At 34.4% G+C, this 22214-nt stretch overlaps 1 protein-coding gene across 2 annotated transcripts; it reads left to right on the forward strand.

Moving 5' to 3' along the window:
• Positions 1 to 12116: 12116 nt before the first annotated feature.
• LOC113303952 lies at positions 12117 to 15700 on the forward strand. Of its 2 annotated transcripts, none has more exons than XM_026553036.1 (6): positions 12117 to 12297; positions 12770 to 13901; positions 14010 to 14579; positions 14669 to 14759; positions 14832 to 15085; positions 15165 to 15700. In XM_026553036.1, exons 2-4 carry the CDS (start codon positions 13090 to 13092, stop codon positions 14751 to 14753), a joined length of 1467 nt encoding a protein of 488 aa, XP_026408821.1. In that variant the 5' UTR covers positions 12117 to 12297; positions 12770 to 13089; the 3' UTR covers positions 14754 to 14759; positions 14832 to 15085; positions 15165 to 15700. The 2 variants fall into 2 exon arrangements, with proteins under 2 accessions (XP_026408821.1, XP_026408822.1); XM_026553037.1 differs by having other exon boundaries at positions 15171 to 15700.
• The last annotated feature ends 6514 nt before the right edge of the window (positions 15701 to 22214 follow it).

Below are 22214 nucleotides of genomic sequence, written 5' to 3' on the forward strand. Positions count from 1 at the left end.
GGAGAAGAAGATTTGACTGTCAATTATCTTATAAAAAGTCCACATATCACTCTTTGTATTACAACTTCTTGTGACTCAATCGATCAATTTTCCCCTTACTTCTTGTAATGACACCGGAAAAGCTGGCATGACCACAATATCTAATTGACTTTACATCGTAAAGAAAAGAAAAATGGAAACGAACCAAATAACCAAAATATCTAGCTAAGATGATGTTTTAGTATTTTTTGTGCTCTTCATAAACCATATAACCAAAATATCTTTTATTCTTCCCAGAAACAAAATTCCAATTCTGCTAACTAATCCCGACAAATATCATGTTTAAAAAAACAAAAAACCTCATTTCAGTAACTAACCAGATAAATAATTATGTTTCAATAAAAAGTAAGTCATTATTGAAACAGGAAAATCTCATTAACTACTACTTACCTCCATCCCAAATTAGTTGAGCTAGTAGTACTATTTATAAATGATTTCTCTCAAAAATATACCACGGATATTTGTAAATTTTATATCATTAAAAATCATTTAAAACACCTACATAAGGAATATAAACATGACTATCGACTGATATAAAATCAACTCATAATTAACAAAATTTGAAAATGACTTACTCATCTATTTTGGGACGGAGGGAGTAGTTTTTATATGTGTTTAAGCCCCAACAAGCGTAGATGATAAGGTGAATTATGATTTAGACCCAACTCGACTTCCTTTTTTCTTGTTACATTAGTACTTGCCGGAGAGTCGATCAATCATTGGTCAGCTTGAACACCAGCAAAAGAGTCATTTTTTTGTCCAATTGTATCTGAGTAGGTGGTAACGGCTATAAAAGCATACTGGTTATAATTTCAATCAATAGTGTTAGAGCATTGCTCGGTCGAACTCGCATGCGTTGCTATCTCAAGCATTTTCGTCAATGTTAGTAATCAAAACTATAAGTCTTGATTTCTAGCCTATTTGTAGATGTCTTGGACTAGGACATAGATAGTTTAGTTGAGCTTAAATCTCTCGATGTTCATCTCTTGAAGACGAAGAACTACTAAGGGGAGCTTGTGGAACTTCTTCGACAAAAGGTATGTGGATACTTGAACTTATCTATCACTTGGAAAGTATATTTCTACTATCTCCTATATTGAGACATAAGTCGTGTTACGATATAGTTTTCTCTATACACATTTGAGATTTCGAGCTAAGTATAATCTCTTACATATTTCTCGAAATCTGTGTTGGTAAGCTTTCGCTTCGACCAAGTTTATCTTATATCATGAGAAAATTGCTGAGTAACATCTACATGGTTTGTGTGATACAATCATTTGGTGTAAGACTTGGAAAGTTTCAATAATGATTATTTCAATATCTTGAAAATTGCTTTGATGCTAATAGTTTGTAAAAACGACTATTGACATTATAGAAGAATGTTTCAATGATTGAAATAAAGAGTTGCTGATGTAACCATCTTTTGATATAAGCATATATAATGTGTTCGCACATTAGTGTATAAGTCCATAAACCGGAAACCAAGAGTATGCATATGTATGTATACGAAATTGGTGAAGGAGAAGGTTAAGTATGCGTACCCGTACGCATATTGGCGGAAGTTCTCAAACCGAGAATTTCTCCTGAGTTTGGTTTTGGCAAAACTCATAACTAGTCACGTTAAGTATGCGTACCCGTACGCATACTGGAGGAAGTTTTCGAACCGAAAATTTCTGCTGAGTTTGGGAACTTTACAAACTCAAAAACCAGTTGCTTAAGTACGCATACCTGTACGCATACTTGAGATGGTTACTTTTTCAAATCGGTCAAGTCCATGAACTTAAATATTTAAATCATAAGGAATGAAATCTTTGCAAAACGTGGCTATAATGTTCATGATTGATTCAAGTGAATCAAACCGATTTGATTTCAATTGTATTTTCTAAACAATAGAACAACTCTTAACTAGTTTCATTTGAGTCATTTGAACTAGTTATGGTTTAGATGAATAAGGTTGATATGAGAGTAATCATATGGCTAACCTCGATAAACTATTTGTGAACCAACATGGTGTACACGTTTAGGTACGACTACATAAACCTAAATGAGGGTACATTTTGTGTGTAACAAGCTAAGTTAAATCTAACGGTTGAAAGATATTAGCTTGGTTGAATCAGGTTTTTCATTTGACGATGAATATTGAATGCTTTATTACCAAGGTAACTTGGATTGCAAACCCTGATTCGAAAACTATATAAAGGAGAATTCTAGAAACTGGGAAACCTAATCCCCACACCTCCTGTGTGTTACTAGTTGCATAACTAGAGTCGTTTCTCCTTTAACCTTAGGTTTCTTCTCGAGACCATGTAGGTTAACGACTTGAAGACTTCATTGGGATTGTGAAGCCAGACCCAACTATTATCTTTGTAGTTGCGTGATCCGATCTTGTTGTTTCTATCGTGTTGGGTACAATCGAAATAATTTTCTCGAGATTTTATATCTTCGATAGGAAAGATAGAAAAGTAATCACAAACAAACTTCGTCTCATCATTTGTGATTCCACAATAACTTGTTTCGCTAGTCGATTAAGTTTATTGTGAGGTGATTGATAATACTAGGTTGTTCTTCGGGAATATAAGTCCGGTTTATCAATTGGTTCCTGTTCACCTTGATTTATCAAAAGACGAAACAAAAACTCTTGGGTATTTATGTGGGAGACAGATTTATTCAATCATATATACTTTTCTGTGTGAGACAAATTTGTCTATTAAGTCTTCGATTTTGTATCGTAGTAACTCTTAGTTGTGGGTGAGATCAGCTAAGGGAATCAAGTACGTAGTATCCTGCTGGGATCAGAGACATAAGGAGCGCAACTGTACCTTGAATCAGTGTGAGATTGATTAGGGTTCAACTACAGTCCAGTCCGAAGTTAATTGGTAGTAGTCTAGTGTCTGTAGCGGCTTAATACAGTGTGGTGTTCAATATGGACTAAGTCCCGGGGTTTTTCTGCATTTGTTGTTTCCTCGTTAACAAAATTATGGTGTCTGTGTTATTTCTTTTCCGCATTATATTTTGTTATATAATTGAAATATCACAGGTTGTGCGTTAAGATCAATCAATTAGAATATCCATACTTTGGTTGTTGATTTACATTGATTGACACTTGAACATTGGTCTTTGGTACCGTTCAAGTAACTTCTCTTATATTCAATCAGGCTCGCAGATTTCTATTTGTTGATTGCAGATTGAATAAGAGTTAGAGATATTAAACTCTTTGATATACTTTATTCTAGATTGAGTCTGACTGTCTAGTTGATTCTCTAGAAAGTTTATTGGAGTAAGTCCTCTCAGATTGCCAAAAGAATTGTTGGGTGTGGTTGTTATACCCCTGCATTTTCAATTGGTATCAGAGCAGGCAAACACATTAAAGACCTAATAAGTATGTGTTTGTAGCGATCTGATATGGACAAAGGTGTTATCTCTATAAACGTACCACCAGTCTTCGATGACTCTAATTACTTGTGGCGGAAAATTGATATGCGTTCCTTTCTTCAAGCGCATGATTTTGAATCATGGGTTTATGTAGTTAATGTCTATGATGCTCCCGTTGTGTCAGTATGGAATGTGAACCTTCCAAAGAACATTGGTGAATACAATGCTTCCGAGATACTTGATGCAAAGCAAAACTCCTACGGTTTGAATGCCATCATCCATGCCATCACCCCAGATCTTCAGCACCATGAGACTACGTGCACTAGGTCTAAAGATGCTTCGGATATCTTATAAACCATATTCGAAGGTTATACCGGTGAAAATGAAGCTAGGCTTCAAAACCTTAATTCCGATTGGGAAAACCTTCGTATGGCAGATGAGGATTCATTTGATGAGTTTAATCACAAAGTGTCTGAAATTGTTAATGCATCTTTTGCATTGAGTAAGACTATTCCTGAAAAGGACATTATGATGAAAATTCTCAGATCGCTGCCATCTAGATACGATTCTAAGAAGCTTGTCATCGTTGAAGGAAATAACTTTGATGCTCTTTCCAGAAACACGTCGGTTGGAAAGCTAAAGATCTTTGATCATGAGCACACATCCAAAATCAGAAAGAATGTTGCCTTCAAAGCACAAAAGAACACTAAATTACTTGACAAAAGTAAAAGTGTTTATGTCTCTGAGGATGATCTTTCTGAGACTGATTCATCAGATGAAGATCTTGACAAATCAGTCTCTATTACCACAAGACAATTTAGGGATCTTCTATTGAAGAGTAGTAAACGGTTTTCAAGAGGCAAACCTAGGTCGTCAGTTAAACCTCACAATCACGTTCCTTCTAAAAACAGGGATGCTGACGAGGCTGATAACGAGGATATGCTACAGTGCTTTAAGTGTAAAGGCTTTGGTCATTTTGCGAATGAGTGTTCCAAATCGTAGAAATACACTGGAAACAAAGTTCTTGCTGCAACTCTTGATGAAATATCTGATCACTATGATTCCAATGAAGACGAAAAATTAAGTGTTGCACTTATTTGTGAAGATATTGATTTTGATAACTGTATCAATACATACATAAATCTTGACATTCTTCCAGAAAGAAACTCAACCAATCTATAAGAAGAAATTAACCTTTCTGTTGGAAACTCTCTGTCTGATTTTTCAGGTTCCACTTTGTGCCTAGAAGCTTGCACATCTCAGGAGTCCGAATAAGCATATCCATTGACATGTTTTTATTGTTCACTCAAGGGTCATGAACTTTCAAAGTGTTTCAAATATAAACACAAGATGATACATGTCAAGAGACTTCAACGAAGAGCAAATCGCCTAGCAAACAAGCTCAAACTTGTTCAAAAAACTGCTGAGGTATGTAAGATTTTATCCTCTTCAAAGAAGTTGGTTTACAAAGATAGGTCAAGACCACTAGAGAAAAGAGTATGGTCTAAACACTTTGATAGACAAGGATCTATGAATTCCTTTCAAAAATGTCATGGTGGACAAATTGTTGTTCACACATCGCAACTTAATTGTGTTGTCTTTGTGCATCTTGTCTCATGTGTCTAATTAAAAAGAGACAAGAACTTGCACACCTCATTCTTAAAAATAAAAAATAAACTTTTTTGTTTTACTTTTCTTAGATTTTCCATATGATTTGAAATTCTTTCATATCTAATTGATATTGGAAGGAACCTCCCTGTTTATCAAAAGAAGGGTTATTCTCGACTATTCCACTCTCTTTAGGGTCTTGAATCGAGCGTGCGTGAACCTATATGGTTATAAGGTTCCATAACCCTACATTCCTTTTTCCTTCTATGAAACTCTTTTCATCTTAAGACCGCCTGTTGATTTTATATTATGATTTCCTCTCACAAGCCCATACATGTATGGAGACTCCAAGCATCATGTGTTCTGATGGAAGAGATGTTAATATGATTGTTAAGCCATCAATCATGAAGGAAAAATAAAAATCTCCGTTGCCTCCAACTTTGAAAATAAAAATAAAGAATGTGAGGAAGCCAAGAATTGTTCCTTCAAATTCTAAGAAACTTTTTGATGTTCTTGAAGATTTGAAGGAAGCAAGGAAGGAGATTCAGCAAATAAAAGCTTTTGTTGTGAGAACTCTCGAAATTCAGAAGGCCTTGGTTCGGCATCGTCAGCCTAAAAGGTTCGTTGGAATCGACTCCTTTCTCCATGAACCCTATGTTTCTATGGCTGTTGACGACAAGGAATTCGGGGACGATAAAGAATTCTTCAGAGGTCTCAATGTCTAGTAAATCTTCTTTTTATGTTTTTAGAAGAATAATTAGGGTTTGGAATAGCCATTATTGTGAGTACACATAGCTATGTCCAACGATTTTCATCTTCATTTTTTTTAGATTTATTTAATTTAATTCTAAAGTATTTTTTTGGAAGATGATTTTTGCAATTTTAATCTTTATGATTTTATATATTGCAAATTGTTATAGGATATGTTGTTTACGTCCGTAAACCTGTGATTGTCCCATACTTGTTCAAAATTTAACTCTATTATGTCGATATGAATGTATTGATGGAAGATAGAATGAACTTTTGACATTACAAAAGTTAAAGTCTTTTATGTCATGTTTTGATAAAAGAAAAGATAAAAATTTTGTTTACAAGGATTAAGTCTGTTATATGTCATTGTGCAAATAGTGATGAAAAATATAATGAATCCTTGTTTATTCCGCAGTATTGGTCGATCTCCGATCCACAATCTTGGTGCTTATACTGTGTTGTTCCATAAGGTTTCTTATGTTGAGCACAATCGACTGAGTTGTTCATTCTTATGATTAACTTAGTTGTTGCTCCGTGAGGTTCCCTATGCCGAACATGATCAACTAAATTAATAATTTTCTTTTGGTTATTTTAGTTGTTGCTCCGTAAGTTCGCTTATGTCGAGCATGACCAATTAAATTGATCGCTTTTTGTAGTTAATTTGGTTGTGTATTTCAATTGAATTAATCATGGGTTTTCTTGTGATTAATTTGGTTATTATTTTTCAATTGAACTAACTATGGGTTCTCTTTTCAATTGAATTTTTTGGATACAAATTCATGCTTTCATGTGATTTGGTTGTCCAAAGAAATTCTTCTTTTCTTGTGAAAGTAAGGTCGCCTTTGTTGTTCCTTCGGGGATGACATTTTATGGGGAGAGTTCTTTTGAACTTGTGCTTAATTTCCAAATCTTTGTGGGGAGTGCGGATGTGGAATTTTTAGGGGTTATCTTGTATCTTCATTAACTCCTTGATGAATGCATTTAGCTTCGGCTTTATGATTGCATCTAAATTTGTTGGTATGTTAATACACCTTTTGGTCATGATGTATCTCCGTGGAAATTTCATTAGGATCCCACTAATTTTCATACCTCTGCCAATTGTTTTGACAAAAAGGGGGAGAATTAATATTTAGTTCACACTACAAATACATATGCTTTACGGATCATTATGTAAGAGGGAGTGGTTTTCATGTTGAGATATGTATTGACTAAGGGGGAGTGATGCATATCACCATAGTGTTATTGTCAAAGTTGTGATACAATTGAACTTTGATTCTGTTTAATAATACTATGACACTGTATAACAATGATTGAGAGCATTTTGTTTTCTCATTGTTATAGCTACGGATCTTCAACAACTGTTTAATAATACTTGGAAGTGATGAAGATTTCGAGTCGCGTTGAAGATGCCAAGGAGATCAAGCATGTGGACAAGAACCTACTTTTTTTTAATCTTTTTTGTAATCCATATGTATTGATAGTTTTGTCACTAAAATTGACAAAGGGGGAGATTGTTAGAACATTGCTCGGTTGAACTCGCATGCGTTGCTATCTCAAGCATGTTTTTCAATTCTAGTTATCAAAACTATAAGTCTTGATTTCTAGCCTATTTGTAGGTGTCTCGGACTAGGACATAGATAGTGTAGTTGAGATTAAATCTCTCGACGTTCATCTCTTGAAGACGAAGAACTACTAAGGGGAGCTTATGGAACTTCTTCGACAAAAGGTATGTGGAGACTTGAAATTATGTATCACTTGGAAAGTCTATTTCTACTATCTCCTATATTGAGACATAAGTCGTGTTACGATATAATTTTCTCTATACACATTTGAGATCTCGAGATGAGTATAACTCGCTTGCATATTTCTCGAAATATGTGTTGGTAAGCTTTCGCTTCGACCAAGTTCATCATGTATTATGAGAAAATTTGCGAGTAACATCTTACATGGTTTGTGTGATACAATCATTTGGTGTAAGACTTGGAAGTTTTCAATAATGATTATTTAAATATCTTGAAAATTGCTTTGATGCTAATAGTGTGTGAAAACGGCTATTGATATTATAGAAGAATGTTTCAATGATTGAAATAAAGAGCTGATGATGTAACCATCTTTAGATATAAGCATATATTGTGTGTTCGCACATTAGTGTATAAGTCCATAAACCGGAAACCAGGAGTATGCATATGTGTGTATACGAAATTGGTGAAAGAGACAAGTTAAGTATGCGTACCCGTACGCATACTGGCGGAAGTTCTCAAACCGAGAATTTCTGCTGAGTTTGGTTTTGGAAAAACTCTTAACTAACCACCTTAAGTATGCGTACCCGTGCGCATACTTGCGGAAGTTTTTGAACCGAAAATTTCTGCTGAGTTTGGGAACTTTACAACTCAAAAACCGGTTGCTTAAGTACACATACCCGTACGCATACTTAAGCTGGTTACTTTGTCAAATTGGTCAAGTCCATGAACTTAAACATTTAAATCATAAGGAATGCAATATTTGCAAAACTTGGATATAATGTTCATGATTGATTCAAGTGAATCAAACCGATTTGATTTCAATTGTGTTTTCTAAAGAATTGAACAACTCTTAACTAGTTTCATTTGAGTCATTTGAACTGGTTATGGGTAAGATGAATAAGGTTGATATGAGAGTAATCATATGGTTAACCTCGGTTAACTATTTGTGAACCAACATGGTGTACACGTTTAGGTACGGTTACATAAACCTAAATGAGGGTACATTTTGTTTGTGTGTAACAAGCTAAGTTCGATCTAACAGTTGAAAGATATTAGCTTGGTTGAATCAGGTTTTTCATCTAACGGTGAATATTGAATGCTTCATTACCAAGGTAACTTGGATTGCAAACCCTGATTTGAAAACTATATGAAGGAGAACTCTAGCAACTGGGAAACCTAATCCCCACACCTCCTGTGTGTCACTAGTTGCATAACTAGAGTCGATTCTCCTTTAACCTTAGGTTTCTTCTCGAGACCCTGTAGGTGAACGACTTGAAAACTTCATTGGGATTGTGAAGCCAGACCCAACTATTATCTTTGTAGTTGCGTGATCCGATCTTTTTGTTTCTATCGTGTTGTGTACAATTGAAATAATTGGCTCGAGATTTTATATCTTCGATAGGCAAGATAGAAAAGTTATCACAAAAAAACTTCGTGTCATCATTTGTGATTCCACAATAACTTGTTTCGCTAGTCGATTAAGTTTATTGTGAGGTGATTGATAATACTAGGCTGTTCTTCGGGAATATAAGTCTGGTTTATCAATTGGTTCCCGTTCACCTTGATTTATCAAAAGACGGAACAAAAACTCTTGGGTATTTCTGTGGGAGACAGATTTATTCAATTCTATAGACTTTTTTGTGTGAGACAGATTTGTATATCAAGTCTTCGACTTTGGGTCGTAGCAACTCTTAGTTGTGGGTGAGATCAGCTAAGGGAATCAAGTGCGTAGTATCCTGCTGGGATCAGAGACGTAAGGATCTCAACTGTACCTTGAATCAGTGTGAGATTGATTAGGGTTCAACTACAGTCCAGTCCGAAGTTAATTGGTAGTAGTCTAGTGTCTGTAGCGGCTTAATACAGTGTGGTGTTCAATATGGACTAAGTCCCGGGGTTTTTCTGCATTTGTTGTTTCCTCGTTAACAAAATTATGGTGTCTGTGTTATTTCTTTTTCGCATTATATTTTGTTATATAATTGAAATATCACAGGTTGTGCGTTAAGATCAATCAATTAGAATATCCATACTTTGGTTGTTGATTTACATTGATTGACACTTGAACATTGGTCTTTGGTACCGTTCAAGTAACTTCTCTTATATTCAATCAGGCTCGCAGATTTCTATTTGCTGATTGCGGATTGAATTAAGAGTTAGAGATATTAAACTCTTTGATATACTTTATTCTAGATTGAGTCTGACTGTCTAGTTGATTCTCTAGAAAGTGTATTGGAGTAAGTCCTCTCAGATTGCCAAACGAATTGTTGTGTGTGGTTGTTAGACCCCCACATTTTCAAATAGAACACCATTGTCCATCCCATCCATATTTATGCTTGGATAAGCATATATTTCTCCAACGAGCAGAGATCGTACTTAGAAGTAATAGAAGCTACAAAAAAAGTTGTTTCGGAGTTCTTTCCTCAAAAACAAGAGGTTCTTTCGAAAGACTCTCCATAACTTTAAATTTGTAGTTTTGGGAGGATACCAAAAACTTACCATGACCACTCAAAATATCAGTTAAAATTCCTTCGGTTATGATGGCAATGAGGTGGAAATGGTGAAGAGAAAGAACATTCGAAATAACCTGTGAAAGTGAGGTCAAAAAACTCTCATATTATTATTTGGTAGCACAGAAACTAAATTACTTGGTTTAGTTTTTATCTATTTGGGGACGAAGGGAGTAGTTTTTATCCGTGTTTAAGCCCTAAGAAGTGTAGCTGATAAGGTGAATTATGATTTAGACCCAGCTCGATTGCTTCTTTTTTTATTACATTAGTTCTTATCGGATATTCGATCAATCATTGGTCAGGTTGAATACCGGTAAACGAGTCAATTTTTTTAATTCAATTGCATCTGAGTAGGTGGTAACTGTTATAATAGCATACTTGTAATAATTTCAATCAATAGAACATCACTATCCATCCCATCCATAATTATGCTTGGCTTAAGCATATATTGCTCCAACGAGCAAAGATCATACTTATATAGTAATAGAAGCAAAAATAAGATAAAAAATGTTGTTTCAGAGTTCTTTCCTCAAAACCAAGAAGTTCTTTCGAAAGACTCTCCATAACTTTAAATTTGTAGTTTTGGGAGGATACCAAAAACTTACCAGGACCACTCAAAATCTCAATTAAAATTGCTTCCGTTATGATGGAAATGAGGTGGAAAACGTGAAGAGAAAGAACATTTGAAAGAACTTGTGAAAGTGAGGTCAAAAAACCTCTCAAATTATTATTTGGTAGCACGAAAACTAAAATATTTGGTAGCAGTGCTAGAGCAAACATGATCTAGCAGATCCCTGGCCGCAGAATTTCAATGACTATGACCGTAGCAAAATCTCTAATTAACCTGAGTTATCTTCCGATTTCTCCGCTGACTTTATATTTGTGTCGTTCTTTTAGCTGCCATTTTTTTAGATCTTAAATTTCCTCCCATCGGTATATATATTTTTCACGAATAAATTGGTTTATATTTGAAGCTGGCTAAGTGATTTGGACTAGTTACATGAAGGTTTTCCTAGACAGGGATATGACGCCAATGTAATCCCAAATCACCAGCTTAAGAAGAGATACATAAGGAAAATTCTAATAAAAGATAGTATACGCATTTTTTGTCTCGTTAAAAACCCTGTCAAAGAAAACCCATAGTGGTAAACTCTTGACTAAGAAAAAGAGTGCAACGCGAATTGTCCATGCAGTTATGAAAATTCTAAAACTACCTAAAAAGATATATTTTTCTTTTGGCATGAGTAAAAATTTGCAAAATCTCTAAATATATGGAAATTCCTAAGATATATTATGTTGATTTAATTGAGAATTGCATACAAATATATCTAGATCAAAAACTTATTCTTGTAATTAGGAAAAGTTGAAGTACCGCGAGTAATGCAAACTGCATATATCATAAGAAAAATTAACTATCGCGACTAATAGAATTTTTTTTAATTAACATATCTTGATGTCTTAGTTTTAACTACTCCCCCGGTTTCTAAAAAATAGGCTTGCTTGGTTTGCACAAGGATTAAGAGAAGTAATCATTATAACCATTTTTTCATATTGTTTCCTATTTTATCCTTCGTCCCATTGATTTGATATTAAAGAAAACATGGAGAGAGAAATGGTCCATTGATTTGATATGAAAGAGAAATTGATTTGATATTAAAGAGAAAATGGAGAAAGAAATGGAGAGAGAAAAAAAAATGGTCCCTCCATGGGTAAGTTAGTAAATAATAACATTAGATTTTCCAAATAAAGAAATACGCCTATATTTTTTGACATATCTATAAAAAGAAACAAAACTATTTTTTAAAAACGGAGGGAGTAATATGGGGAATTTTGCGTTTCCCTCTCATTAAAGATATCTAATTTGCATTACCCCTTAGAAATTTGTAATAGGTAAAACCTCCTTTAACTTGGATGTGATGTAACCGTGCAGTTAAGTACAGCACGTGCAGTTCACATGTGTGTCAGAAAAAAATATCTAAAGATTAAAACCCAAAATTACCCTTTGAAAAATCGACGGTTTATATTAGATCTGGACATAGATTTATTACACGTATCCTAATCTCACCTAACTGATTACATTAGATGCGGGAGAGAAAGAGAAACCATTCTCTTTCATTTCACATCCATTTCACAGACGGTTCGAGAGACAGAGAGAGAAACCCTATTCTCTTCCATTCCACCATTATTTCTGCAAATATTAGTTAGAGAAAGTCATCCAGAAGTAGATCAAGGAAAGAACAATGGGTTTTGAATAAGGATTTGGACATGCAACCTAAAAAGTTGTAAGTTTTTTTCTTTTCGATTCTGTGTTAGGGTTTAGTCGATTCTCTGTTAGGGTTTGTTTGATTTTGGGTTTTTGTTCTTTGGGTTGTTAATAATTGTTCTGATTATGATATATCTCAATTTGATTTATTTTTTTTAAATGTAAGTTTTCTTTTCCCGATTCCGTGTTAGGGTTTAGTCGATTCTTCGTTAGGGTTTGTTTGATTTTGGGTTTTTTATTACTTGGGTAGTTAATAATGGCTATGATCATGATAGATTTGAAGTTATTTTCAATTTTTGTTGTTACTTTGTTTTCTAAAAAATTAGGGTATCAATTTTTTTTTTTACTCTGTTGATTTTGTGCTCCTATTATGATTAGTTTACTTTGGATTGATGTTTAGTTAGTTATTAGACTTAATTTTTTCTTTTCTTTTTGATGTTATTATTCTGATAATGAAACTGAAATTTTACATTTTGTGTTTATGTTTGTAGTGTTAGCAAAGAGTATGGGTTAAAATATCTGGTGATTCATTGTGGTGGACGTTGTCCACCTGATCAACCAATTGGGGATTTGCACTTCTTTGACTATATGAATGGCAGTGAATTTCGTTATAAGAATTTTAGTGGGGACTGTTTGAGTATGATTGATCTTATTGCTGGTATGGGAGACAAGTTGAATGGTTTGGGTGGGGTGATTACTTTTCAGTATTTGGATGGGTTTTTTTTATTGGGAATAGATGATGAATAGGACTTGTTGAGGTTTTGGACTGAATTTCAGATCAAGATGAAGGAATTTCTGAGGTATATTTGTTATGATTCATGCTGATCCTATAAACGTAGATGTTGGGGTAGGTGTTCAGCCGTATATTCCAAGAGTTGTGTCTGAAGTTGATGTTGCTGGTCCCTCAACACAGTCTCAGAGGGAACGACCAGTATTTATTGATATTGATGACTATGATGATGTGGTAGTCCCTGAGCAGCCACATGAGCATATGAGTCAGCAGCCAAATGATCAGATGGGTCAACAGCCACATGAGCAGATGGGTCAGCAGATCCATACACCTAGAAGGAAGTTTTTTGCTTCAAAGAATGTGGATTTTAAAAAAAGAGCTACTGTGAATGATAACACAACAACTGGACCTGCAAGTAAGAAGAAGACATCAAGTGGTGAAGAAGGGTTTGATGAAGAAGAGTTGGATGTACTTCCTGAGAGCACTAATATGGATTATCCTGACATTGATGATCTACCAATTAAAGATGATTACCACAGTAGTCAGTCGCTTAGTTCAGAGAGTGAACCAGATGAAGAATCTGACTGTGATACTAACTTGGAGGAAGAAGAAGAGACAGCTGAGCCATATAGATATAGAGAGTATAGGAAGGTTGCAGACAAGTATGATGATATGTATGCAGATAAAGAAAGTGAAGACCATGTTCCATGGACATGTGAAACATATGAACTTGAAATTGGTATGACTTGGCCAACTATGAAAGAGTACAAGACATTTGTGACAAGGTTTTGCGTAGCCAATACCATGGAAATTACAAAGACAAAGGATGACAAGGACAGATTAAGGTGCAGGTGCAAAGACCCCAAATGTTCATTCAGACTTAATGGGAATCTGTAAGTGAACTTAAAATATGTGTCTATGCCTTCAACATGTGTTATTGTCTTGTTTTTTACATGACTGCTTTAGTATGTGTTTCTAATATATCTTGTTAATGTGTGCAGCCAAAAAGATGGAAGCACAATCAAGGTCACTAAGTATGTGCCTAAACACACTTGTGTAAACAGGGACATGTCTAAGAAGAAAAAATTGGACAATTCAACTTGGATTGCTTCAGTAATAAAACAGGATGTGCCGACACATACTTGGGCTTGGTCAACATTTGATCTGACTTCCAAATGTGAGCATGTAACAAATAACTTCACTGAAGCATTTAACAGTTGGATGCTAGATGTTAGGTGTCAGCCTTTGCACAAATTGTTGGAAGGATTCAATTTAAAGGTCATGGGATTGATATTTGAAAGGAAGATGAAATTTTTGCAGTGGGAGAGAGAGGGAAAGATATTGGTGCCAAGGGCAGGGAGAATTATGAATAATAAAATTTCCAAGAAGAATAGATACAAATTGTTTGAACAAATTGAGTTTGAATGGTGTGTCCAAAGCCGAATGAGTGGAAGTAGGTGGGATGTTAGATTAACTGAGAAATCATGCAGTTGTTGTGTTTGGGACATTACTGGCATTCCATGTGTCCATGCAGTTGCAGTAGGAATACATTTGAGGGATGATATGAATAGGTAATATTCTACCATTATTATTTCCTTTGTCTTTTTTATTTGTTTCATTTGTGAAAAGTAACCTTATGACATACATTTCATTTTTGCAGTATGGTTGATGACTTGCAAAAGGTTTCCAGCTATATAAAAGCTTATGCTGGTAAGGTTAAGGCATGTGCAAGTGAAGAGAATTAACTTGAGGTAATATTGTACATCTCTTTACTATTTTTAGTATGTGCAAATTCTTGTGTTCTAATATATATTTCTACGCAGCATGAAATGAGGCCCAACAAACCTAAATACAAGAGAAAGGTTGGTAGACCACAACTGAATAGGATTAGGTCTGACGTTGAAGGAAGACCAAACCCTGAAAAAGACAAGAGAAGCTATGGTGGTTGTAGTTCAAGTGCCCACAATGTCAGAAGATTCCCTACAAATAATGTACCATCTACAAGTGCTACAGGAAGGGGCAGGGGCAGAGGTAGGAGCCAAGGAAGAGGCAGAGGCGATACTGAACCTGCTGGCAGGTATATTTTGCTTCTCTATTTATACTTGCATTCTTAAAAACTTCTTGTTAGATTATTGATGTTGTTGTGGGATCTTTAGGAGCAGTGGAGCAGGATCTTCACAAGGAACGGGAAGAGGCACGCCACATGCTCAACTAAATGGAAGAGGTGTAGCTAGAGGAAGAGGTGCAGCTGCAGCAAGACCTGTCCCTCCTCCTTACACAGGTATTTGTGGAGCTGGAATAGAAGCAACAACAACAAATTTCCACAGCGAGAATGGATTTAGAGCAGATGGAATGAGGGAAGCTTTTAGACCCCCATCCCAGACCTTCAAACCAGCTTGGAGGCGTTAAGTGCATATACATGTTTGTGTGTGTGCTCTTTTTTTTTGATGTGCATGAATGCAACATTTTGTACAAAGATTATACTCTGATATAGCTTAGCATTGTGCAGGGCAGTTGCCATTTTTTTGTACAGAGATGTTACTCTGTGAAGGCTATGTGTAGGGAAAACTATTTTAATACCCTGTTATGTGTTATGGCCATATATGGTCTTTGTTAGTCTCAGTTAGCCACTTTACTTTCTTGTTTGGACATGATTCTACTTTAGTTCCAGAAATCAGTTTATTACATTTCAGTTTTACTTGTTATTAACATAAAATTTCTTTTCTTCTGCCTAATGCTTACCTGAAAAATCACAGTTTAAGTTTGTAATACATCCTCACTGTAAATATTGTAATTTGCATTAACCCCTTTAATGGTGCAGATACAGGGAGGGAGATGTCCGGTGAACGGTCAAATTTTTTTTGGGGCTAAGAATGCACCATGTATCCAGGAGTAAGTATGCCTTTTTGGGGCTAAGAATGCACCACGTGTCCAGGGGCAATGTCTTTTGACATTTTTAAATATTTTTTTTGACATGCATGTGAACTGCACGTGCTGTACTTAACTGCCCAGTTACGGCACATCCAAGTTAAAGGGGGTTTTACCTATTACAAATCTCTAGGGGTAATGAAAATTAGATATCTTTAATGAGGAAGAAACGCAAATTTCCCCGAGTAATATTGATACATAAGTTTGTTACAACAATATAAAGACTGAAATCAATATCATGTTTTCCTTTATCGTAATCAGCTAGTAGTACGATGTTAATTATTACGTTCATGGTTCATGAGAACATGTATTAGAGCATCTATCTACTAATCATATTAATACTGATATCTTTTAGTTAGAAGGACTGATCATGTACTCAGTTTTGTTCATATATATTCATAGTGAGTTTCCGTAGCTTTATGTTATTTGCTTGATTATGTTAAAAATGTCCTCACTAGTCGATTTAAGTAGAAGTGTTAGAGTTTCTTTCTCAAATGATCAACTTTCACCGCTCAAGTTCGTGTTTATATATAAATCATGCAACTTAGTCTTCTTTCTTATCTTCTTCCATGTGGATTTCTAACTTAACTAAGACACCTCCCTAAGTTTGTTTATCTCGATTGGTCTTTAACCGATTTGTTGGGTAGATTCCAACAAAGCGTGAAGGATATTATTTATTTATTTTACGAAAACTCCTTGTTGGTATGATTGTAATACTAAAGATTTAATTTTTTTTTCTAAAACTTTTGCAACAAAATAATCGGCAGCTAACTCACCATAACCAAAGAGTTTTTTGAGGTCATAGATATTGAACATGAGTTAGACATAGAAGAAGTTTTTCATTACTGTTAAAGGTTAAACCAAGATAATATGAAGAAGATAGAAGGGATCAACTAGTTTTGTTGACACGGTATGAAAAATGCAGTTGGGATCAACTATGATAGTTGATGTAGTGTGAATGGATCAGATGGAATAATTGACATGGTATGGGGATCAACAAGTGTTGTTGACACACTAATAGATTGGACGTAGAGTAAACTTGAGGTGCAAGTTACTCTGTTTTTAGAGTTTGTTTATCTGAGAATTTTTAGAAAAGTCTTTGTTAGAGTTTGGTTTATGTTAGGAAAGTGTTTCGCTTTTGCGTCAAGTTTGTTTACATATAAATAGGTTGTTGAGCCGTGAGTTTCCATTACATCAATTAAGAGAAGTATTGTTTAGCATCTTGTCTTGTGTTCTTTCATTAAGTTTTTGATATCAGATTTTTTACAATTACTACTCATTGCTACCATGTCTCGTGTACTCTGAAATATTTGACAAGTTTTTTCATGCAGATGTATTCTTAGTTTTTTTATTCAAATAAGTCTTAATAGAGATTCACGATTGCGAATTTTTTTGATTTTTTGAATGTTCTTTGAAGCTTTACCTATCCCTCTCTTTCTATTTTCTACTTGTATCTTTCTTTCCTTGCCCTTCTTTCTTGATTCTTGTTCCTGTTTGTTAACTTTTTGCAATTCAAGTGACAAAGTAGCATTAGCTCATATTTATTTAATATCCACATTTATCACAGATTTTGTGATTCTTTCTATTAATCTTCAAGGAAGTGACGAATTTAAGAATATGTGAAATTATAATCACCATGTGAATTAGACCTTGAAGCGATACTAACTGATTGGGTGATAAGCACGTAAGTGCAACACAATTATACCAACAACTACATTAGTTAGTCCTTGATATTGCGCTAATAAGATTTTTTCTAAGGTTGTTATAAAATATACGAGCAAATCCGGTCATCAAAATATAATCGGCAAAATGTGAAGTGAAATGGCTTTGGCGACTAAAAGCGTCGGTCTTGGCTTTGGCTTTAAAATATACGAGCAAACAACCATCTATTCATGCAGTATTCTGAAACTTTAAAACTGTGGAAATTATTTTCTTAACAGTTTTAGTTTTGGTTGGGTTTTCTCTGACTCTGTCAAAGCAATATTGTGGGAATGGCCTGCTAAGAGAAGAACTGCTATGCACAAAAAATTATGAGGCTTATTGCCATTTGCAATATGGTGGAACATCTGGACTGAGCGCAACCACAGATTTTATGGAAGAAAAGAAGGAATTTTAACCAGTTAATCGTTACAGTCAAATGCACTACTTATAACTGGTATAGATGTACTAAGATGTATGAGAACATTTATTTAAATACTGTCGTCTATAATAGGTAGGGTGTCTTAACGTAAGCTGCTTTTAGCCATGTTCTTTCTGTTTTCCTTTCACTAAAACTAGTCATGCCTTCATGACTGGTTGCTATCTTTTAATAAAACTAGTTTGTCACCTGTGCTATGCACGGGTTTGTTTTTAGTTAAATCATATACTTATTAGAAATTATCCTAATAAAAAAAGTTTAAATAAACTTTTAATGGGATAAATTTTTTATTAACAAAAATAAAGTTAACTTATCCAATAATATTAACAAAAAAAAAGTAAATTATTAATGGGATAGATTCTTTTTTGTTTTTTCTAAGATCACTGTTTTACGATGCGGAGAATTACACTTTTACCCATTGGTAATCCCAATACATAGAACGCTTTCATAAACCACCCGATTCCCTGTCGGGACATTTTTTTTTTACTCAGAAAGGGCAAAATTTATTAAAAGCAAATACATCACTGATCGAATTTTAATAGTGGTAAATAAGGTTGTCGTTCACTCGGACTTTGTTGAGATTGATTTAGGCTTGAATATACAAAATACTAAAAACAAAGGAAAATATACAAAATAAGGTCACAGGATGAAGAGATACTAGGACGCAGGATTTCACTACTTTTCATATTCTTGTGGTTCAATCATTAATTCTAAACAATATATCTCAAACAAAAGAAGTTGTGACTCTAATTCTTTGCTAAAAATAGATTTCATAAAACATTATTTGTAAGTTGTGAGCATGACGCATCAAAATTAATTAAAACCAAGCATGCGACATCAAACAAAATAACAAATAATTAGTAGAAATCATAACGCAGTTAAATCTATGCAAAAAGTCATATAAAGAATTAATTCATTTACCACAATCATGAAAAGTTGCTTCCTCCGTTGTCCCAGTAATGGGATCTAGCTCCTCATGATAATACCAGAGATGATAATATGATTAAATACATTTATTTTATTAATCACCATTGGAGTTCTCACAATAAACCGTACAATACTTTTTCTAAAATAATAATAATCAGAAACAGTAGAAAATAGAATTTAAAATATTAAACTCCGAATGAAATAACGCTCTTGGCTCCGGACTGCCCGCCTCCCCAAATGTGCTCTCTAGTTCTCTATTTATACACACAAATACACATTACTCAAATATATTCTTCCAGAAATCCAAAATCTTCTTCTTTTTAATTAAAAATATCTTCAGAATTTTTTCCTTCTCTTTATTCTATATATTTCTTTACTAAACCCATATCTTCTTTAATTCGCAGAATAAAATCCAAGATAAAATCTTCTAAGGATATCTTTCTTGTTTAATACAAGATAACTTCCTTTTTCTTCAAAACTTCATGTTTATAAGGCAAGAAGATATTCTTATCTTAAAGATAATAAATCCTTTATCGTTGACACCAAATTTCCCGCCAATTTTTCTTTTCAAATCAAGGAAGAAGATGGAGTCCCCTTAACCAGTGATGGGGTGCGATTAGCAGCTGGCTCCCTGGGGTGCCCCTTATCAGTTAGGTGCCCCTTACCCAAAATTGAGAGTCCGAATAACATGTGTCCTCCGGGTGCCTATACCAACTTTTCGAGCCGAATTTTCCAAAAACACCTACAAACACATAAAACACCATAATAAATAGAAAATCGAGTACCAACTATACTGAAAATTGAGGAAAATTCGGTCACAAAAATGTTTCTATCAATCACTAAGAAAATAATGGTATTGTTCAAAGCACTTCCCTGCGGTGCAACAAAATTATGGATTTGCAGTCAATTATTGTCAGAGCCTATAATGCTTAATCCATCTGCATGAACGGATTAAAAGTGCGGCTCCCGTCTTTTCTCAAAATATTGATTTTCTTTAAATTTGTGGAGCTCATGCTTTTATTTTTTTATATACTTTTGTCTCTCCAACATAGGGAGAACCTATAGGTTGTATTTGGGACTAACAACCCTAAAATATAATATCCTTCTTGTTATTATCAAAACAAATCAACTAAGGATGTGATTTAGTTCTGCCTCTCCCTGTGTTGTTCACCAAAGAATAACCTGCAAGAGGAAAATGTCTTTAATGTATGCATTACATTCTATTCTCAACAAATGATATATAAACCTAGCTTGAAAAGATAAGCTAAACTGAAAGTCTCAAATCATAATTCAAAGACTCACACAAAGAAGATGCCGATCCCAGATTAAATGCCATAATTGAAGCATGTGCAATAATGACCTTTTGAGGCCGCATATACATCAATTTTATGGATTATATCTCAGATTAGACTACTGAGAGCACTCTGATAAAATTCCAAGGACATCAAAAAGAAAATGAAACACACTGAAAGCACTAATCATGATTTTGAATTTTAACTTTATATGGTTTAGTACGAAGTTAAGTACGAAAAGTTTCTCATGCACTTGGATTCTTTATTGAAAAGTTTTGGTTGGCCTTTCAAAACGATGAGTACGCGTACGGAAGAAGACCCAATTTGGTGGCTGAACAGTGTGGTTTGTTTCTTACCTTATATGAATGCAAATGCAGTTCGATCCGCTTCGATTTTGTGCAGATGCTGCAGAAGCTTAGATTACTACTATGTTTCTGTTTCGATCGCTTCGATCTCGCTGGTATACCAACCATCAACGTCGTCAAATTTTTAGGTGGAGATGCTTCGGAAGACGATGATGACCCATTTCACTTTAGGCATATCTGTTAAGAATGAGGAGGAAATACATCTTCTCTCTCTGGTACACATTGGATCAACATAATCAACAATGACCCGCTTTAGGCAATTTGGATATCCATCATCTATTAATGAGGCAAGGCAGGTCTATCTGTGATTCGATCGCAATGAATATTTATACTACATGCACATACAAAATAGTTTAGGTCTACAATACGTTGAACTTTAGCACAAACAAACCATTCAATAAAAGAATACCCTATTAGCTTCTGAATAGCTACAATGTAAGCTGTGTCACCCAAAGCTAAAAATTGGATTTTGTTGGAACGTACAGACTCTGCCACACGCAGAAATGAAAAAATTACATTCTATCTTAATCCATGAGAAAGTTTTCCACACATTTTCAACTCAGATAAAAAATAAAAATATAAGGTAATAATAATCAGCTAAAATATAAAATAACAACAAATCATGGTCTATGAAGAGGAAGATTGAAAGAAACCAACTCTTTTTGCGTACTCTCGATGGCCTATGTCTTTTTGAATAATCAAGATCCTTGCTAATTCTTTTTGCAATATGATACATATACACCAAATTTATATTAGCAACAAAAGAATTCCTAACTTTGTCGATCAGAAAAGATTGTAGCTCGCTTTAATGTAAATTTCAAAAATATTGTCAAATACAGGAAAACTCGTGTAAACAAAAGTTCAGCTTAAGTTTCAGTAGTTAAAGAACATATTTAGAGACTAATCAAGACTAATCAAATGGAAAAATATATAGAGAAGCAACAAGCCATATTATTAGGAATACTGGCACTCTTAGAACCAGACGAAAAAAAAGAACAATGGAAATGTTAAATATCATATCAGTAACATTATTAGGAAAGAACGAATAATTAATGTCAACGCTTAACTTCAGTAAGTGTACCCTAAGAGATAAAAAGGGCGACAACAATACCTACAAAATGAAAATGCCATGAAAATGTCTTCTGAAATCATTGAACTAAACAATCCCAACCCTGGTAGGTTGAGAAGTTTTTTTTTTTTTTTTTTTTTTTTTTTTTTTTTTTTTTTTTTTTGTAGATGAGTAGCCTGCATTGACAAAAAAATGTGAGATATAACAGTCATAAATGTTAAGTTACAGTTTCCAGTTTTCTTACCTGTATAGGTTGTATCAATGCATTTCTTTTCTTTTTGATAACTTTTCATGGGTTTGCGTTGAATGTTGTGCTTGTTGACCGACTAAAACTATGTCTTGTCGATATACTTGTTCGGAATCTATGGCTTATAGGTGGCTTGTTTTTTGTTTTGCTTCTTTTTGTCTACGTGCTTGCTGTCCCAAGCACCTTGCCTGTAAAGTTTGGTTCGCAGTTCACGACATAGTTCAGGGGTAAATATGACTTT

This window comes from Papaver somniferum, chromosome 8, assembly GCF_003573695.1.
Source record: "Papaver somniferum cultivar HN1 chromosome 8, ASM357369v1, whole genome shotgun sequence".
NCBI classification, from domain to species: domain Eukaryota; kingdom Viridiplantae; phylum Streptophyta; class Magnoliopsida; order Ranunculales; family Papaveraceae; genus Papaver; species Papaver somniferum.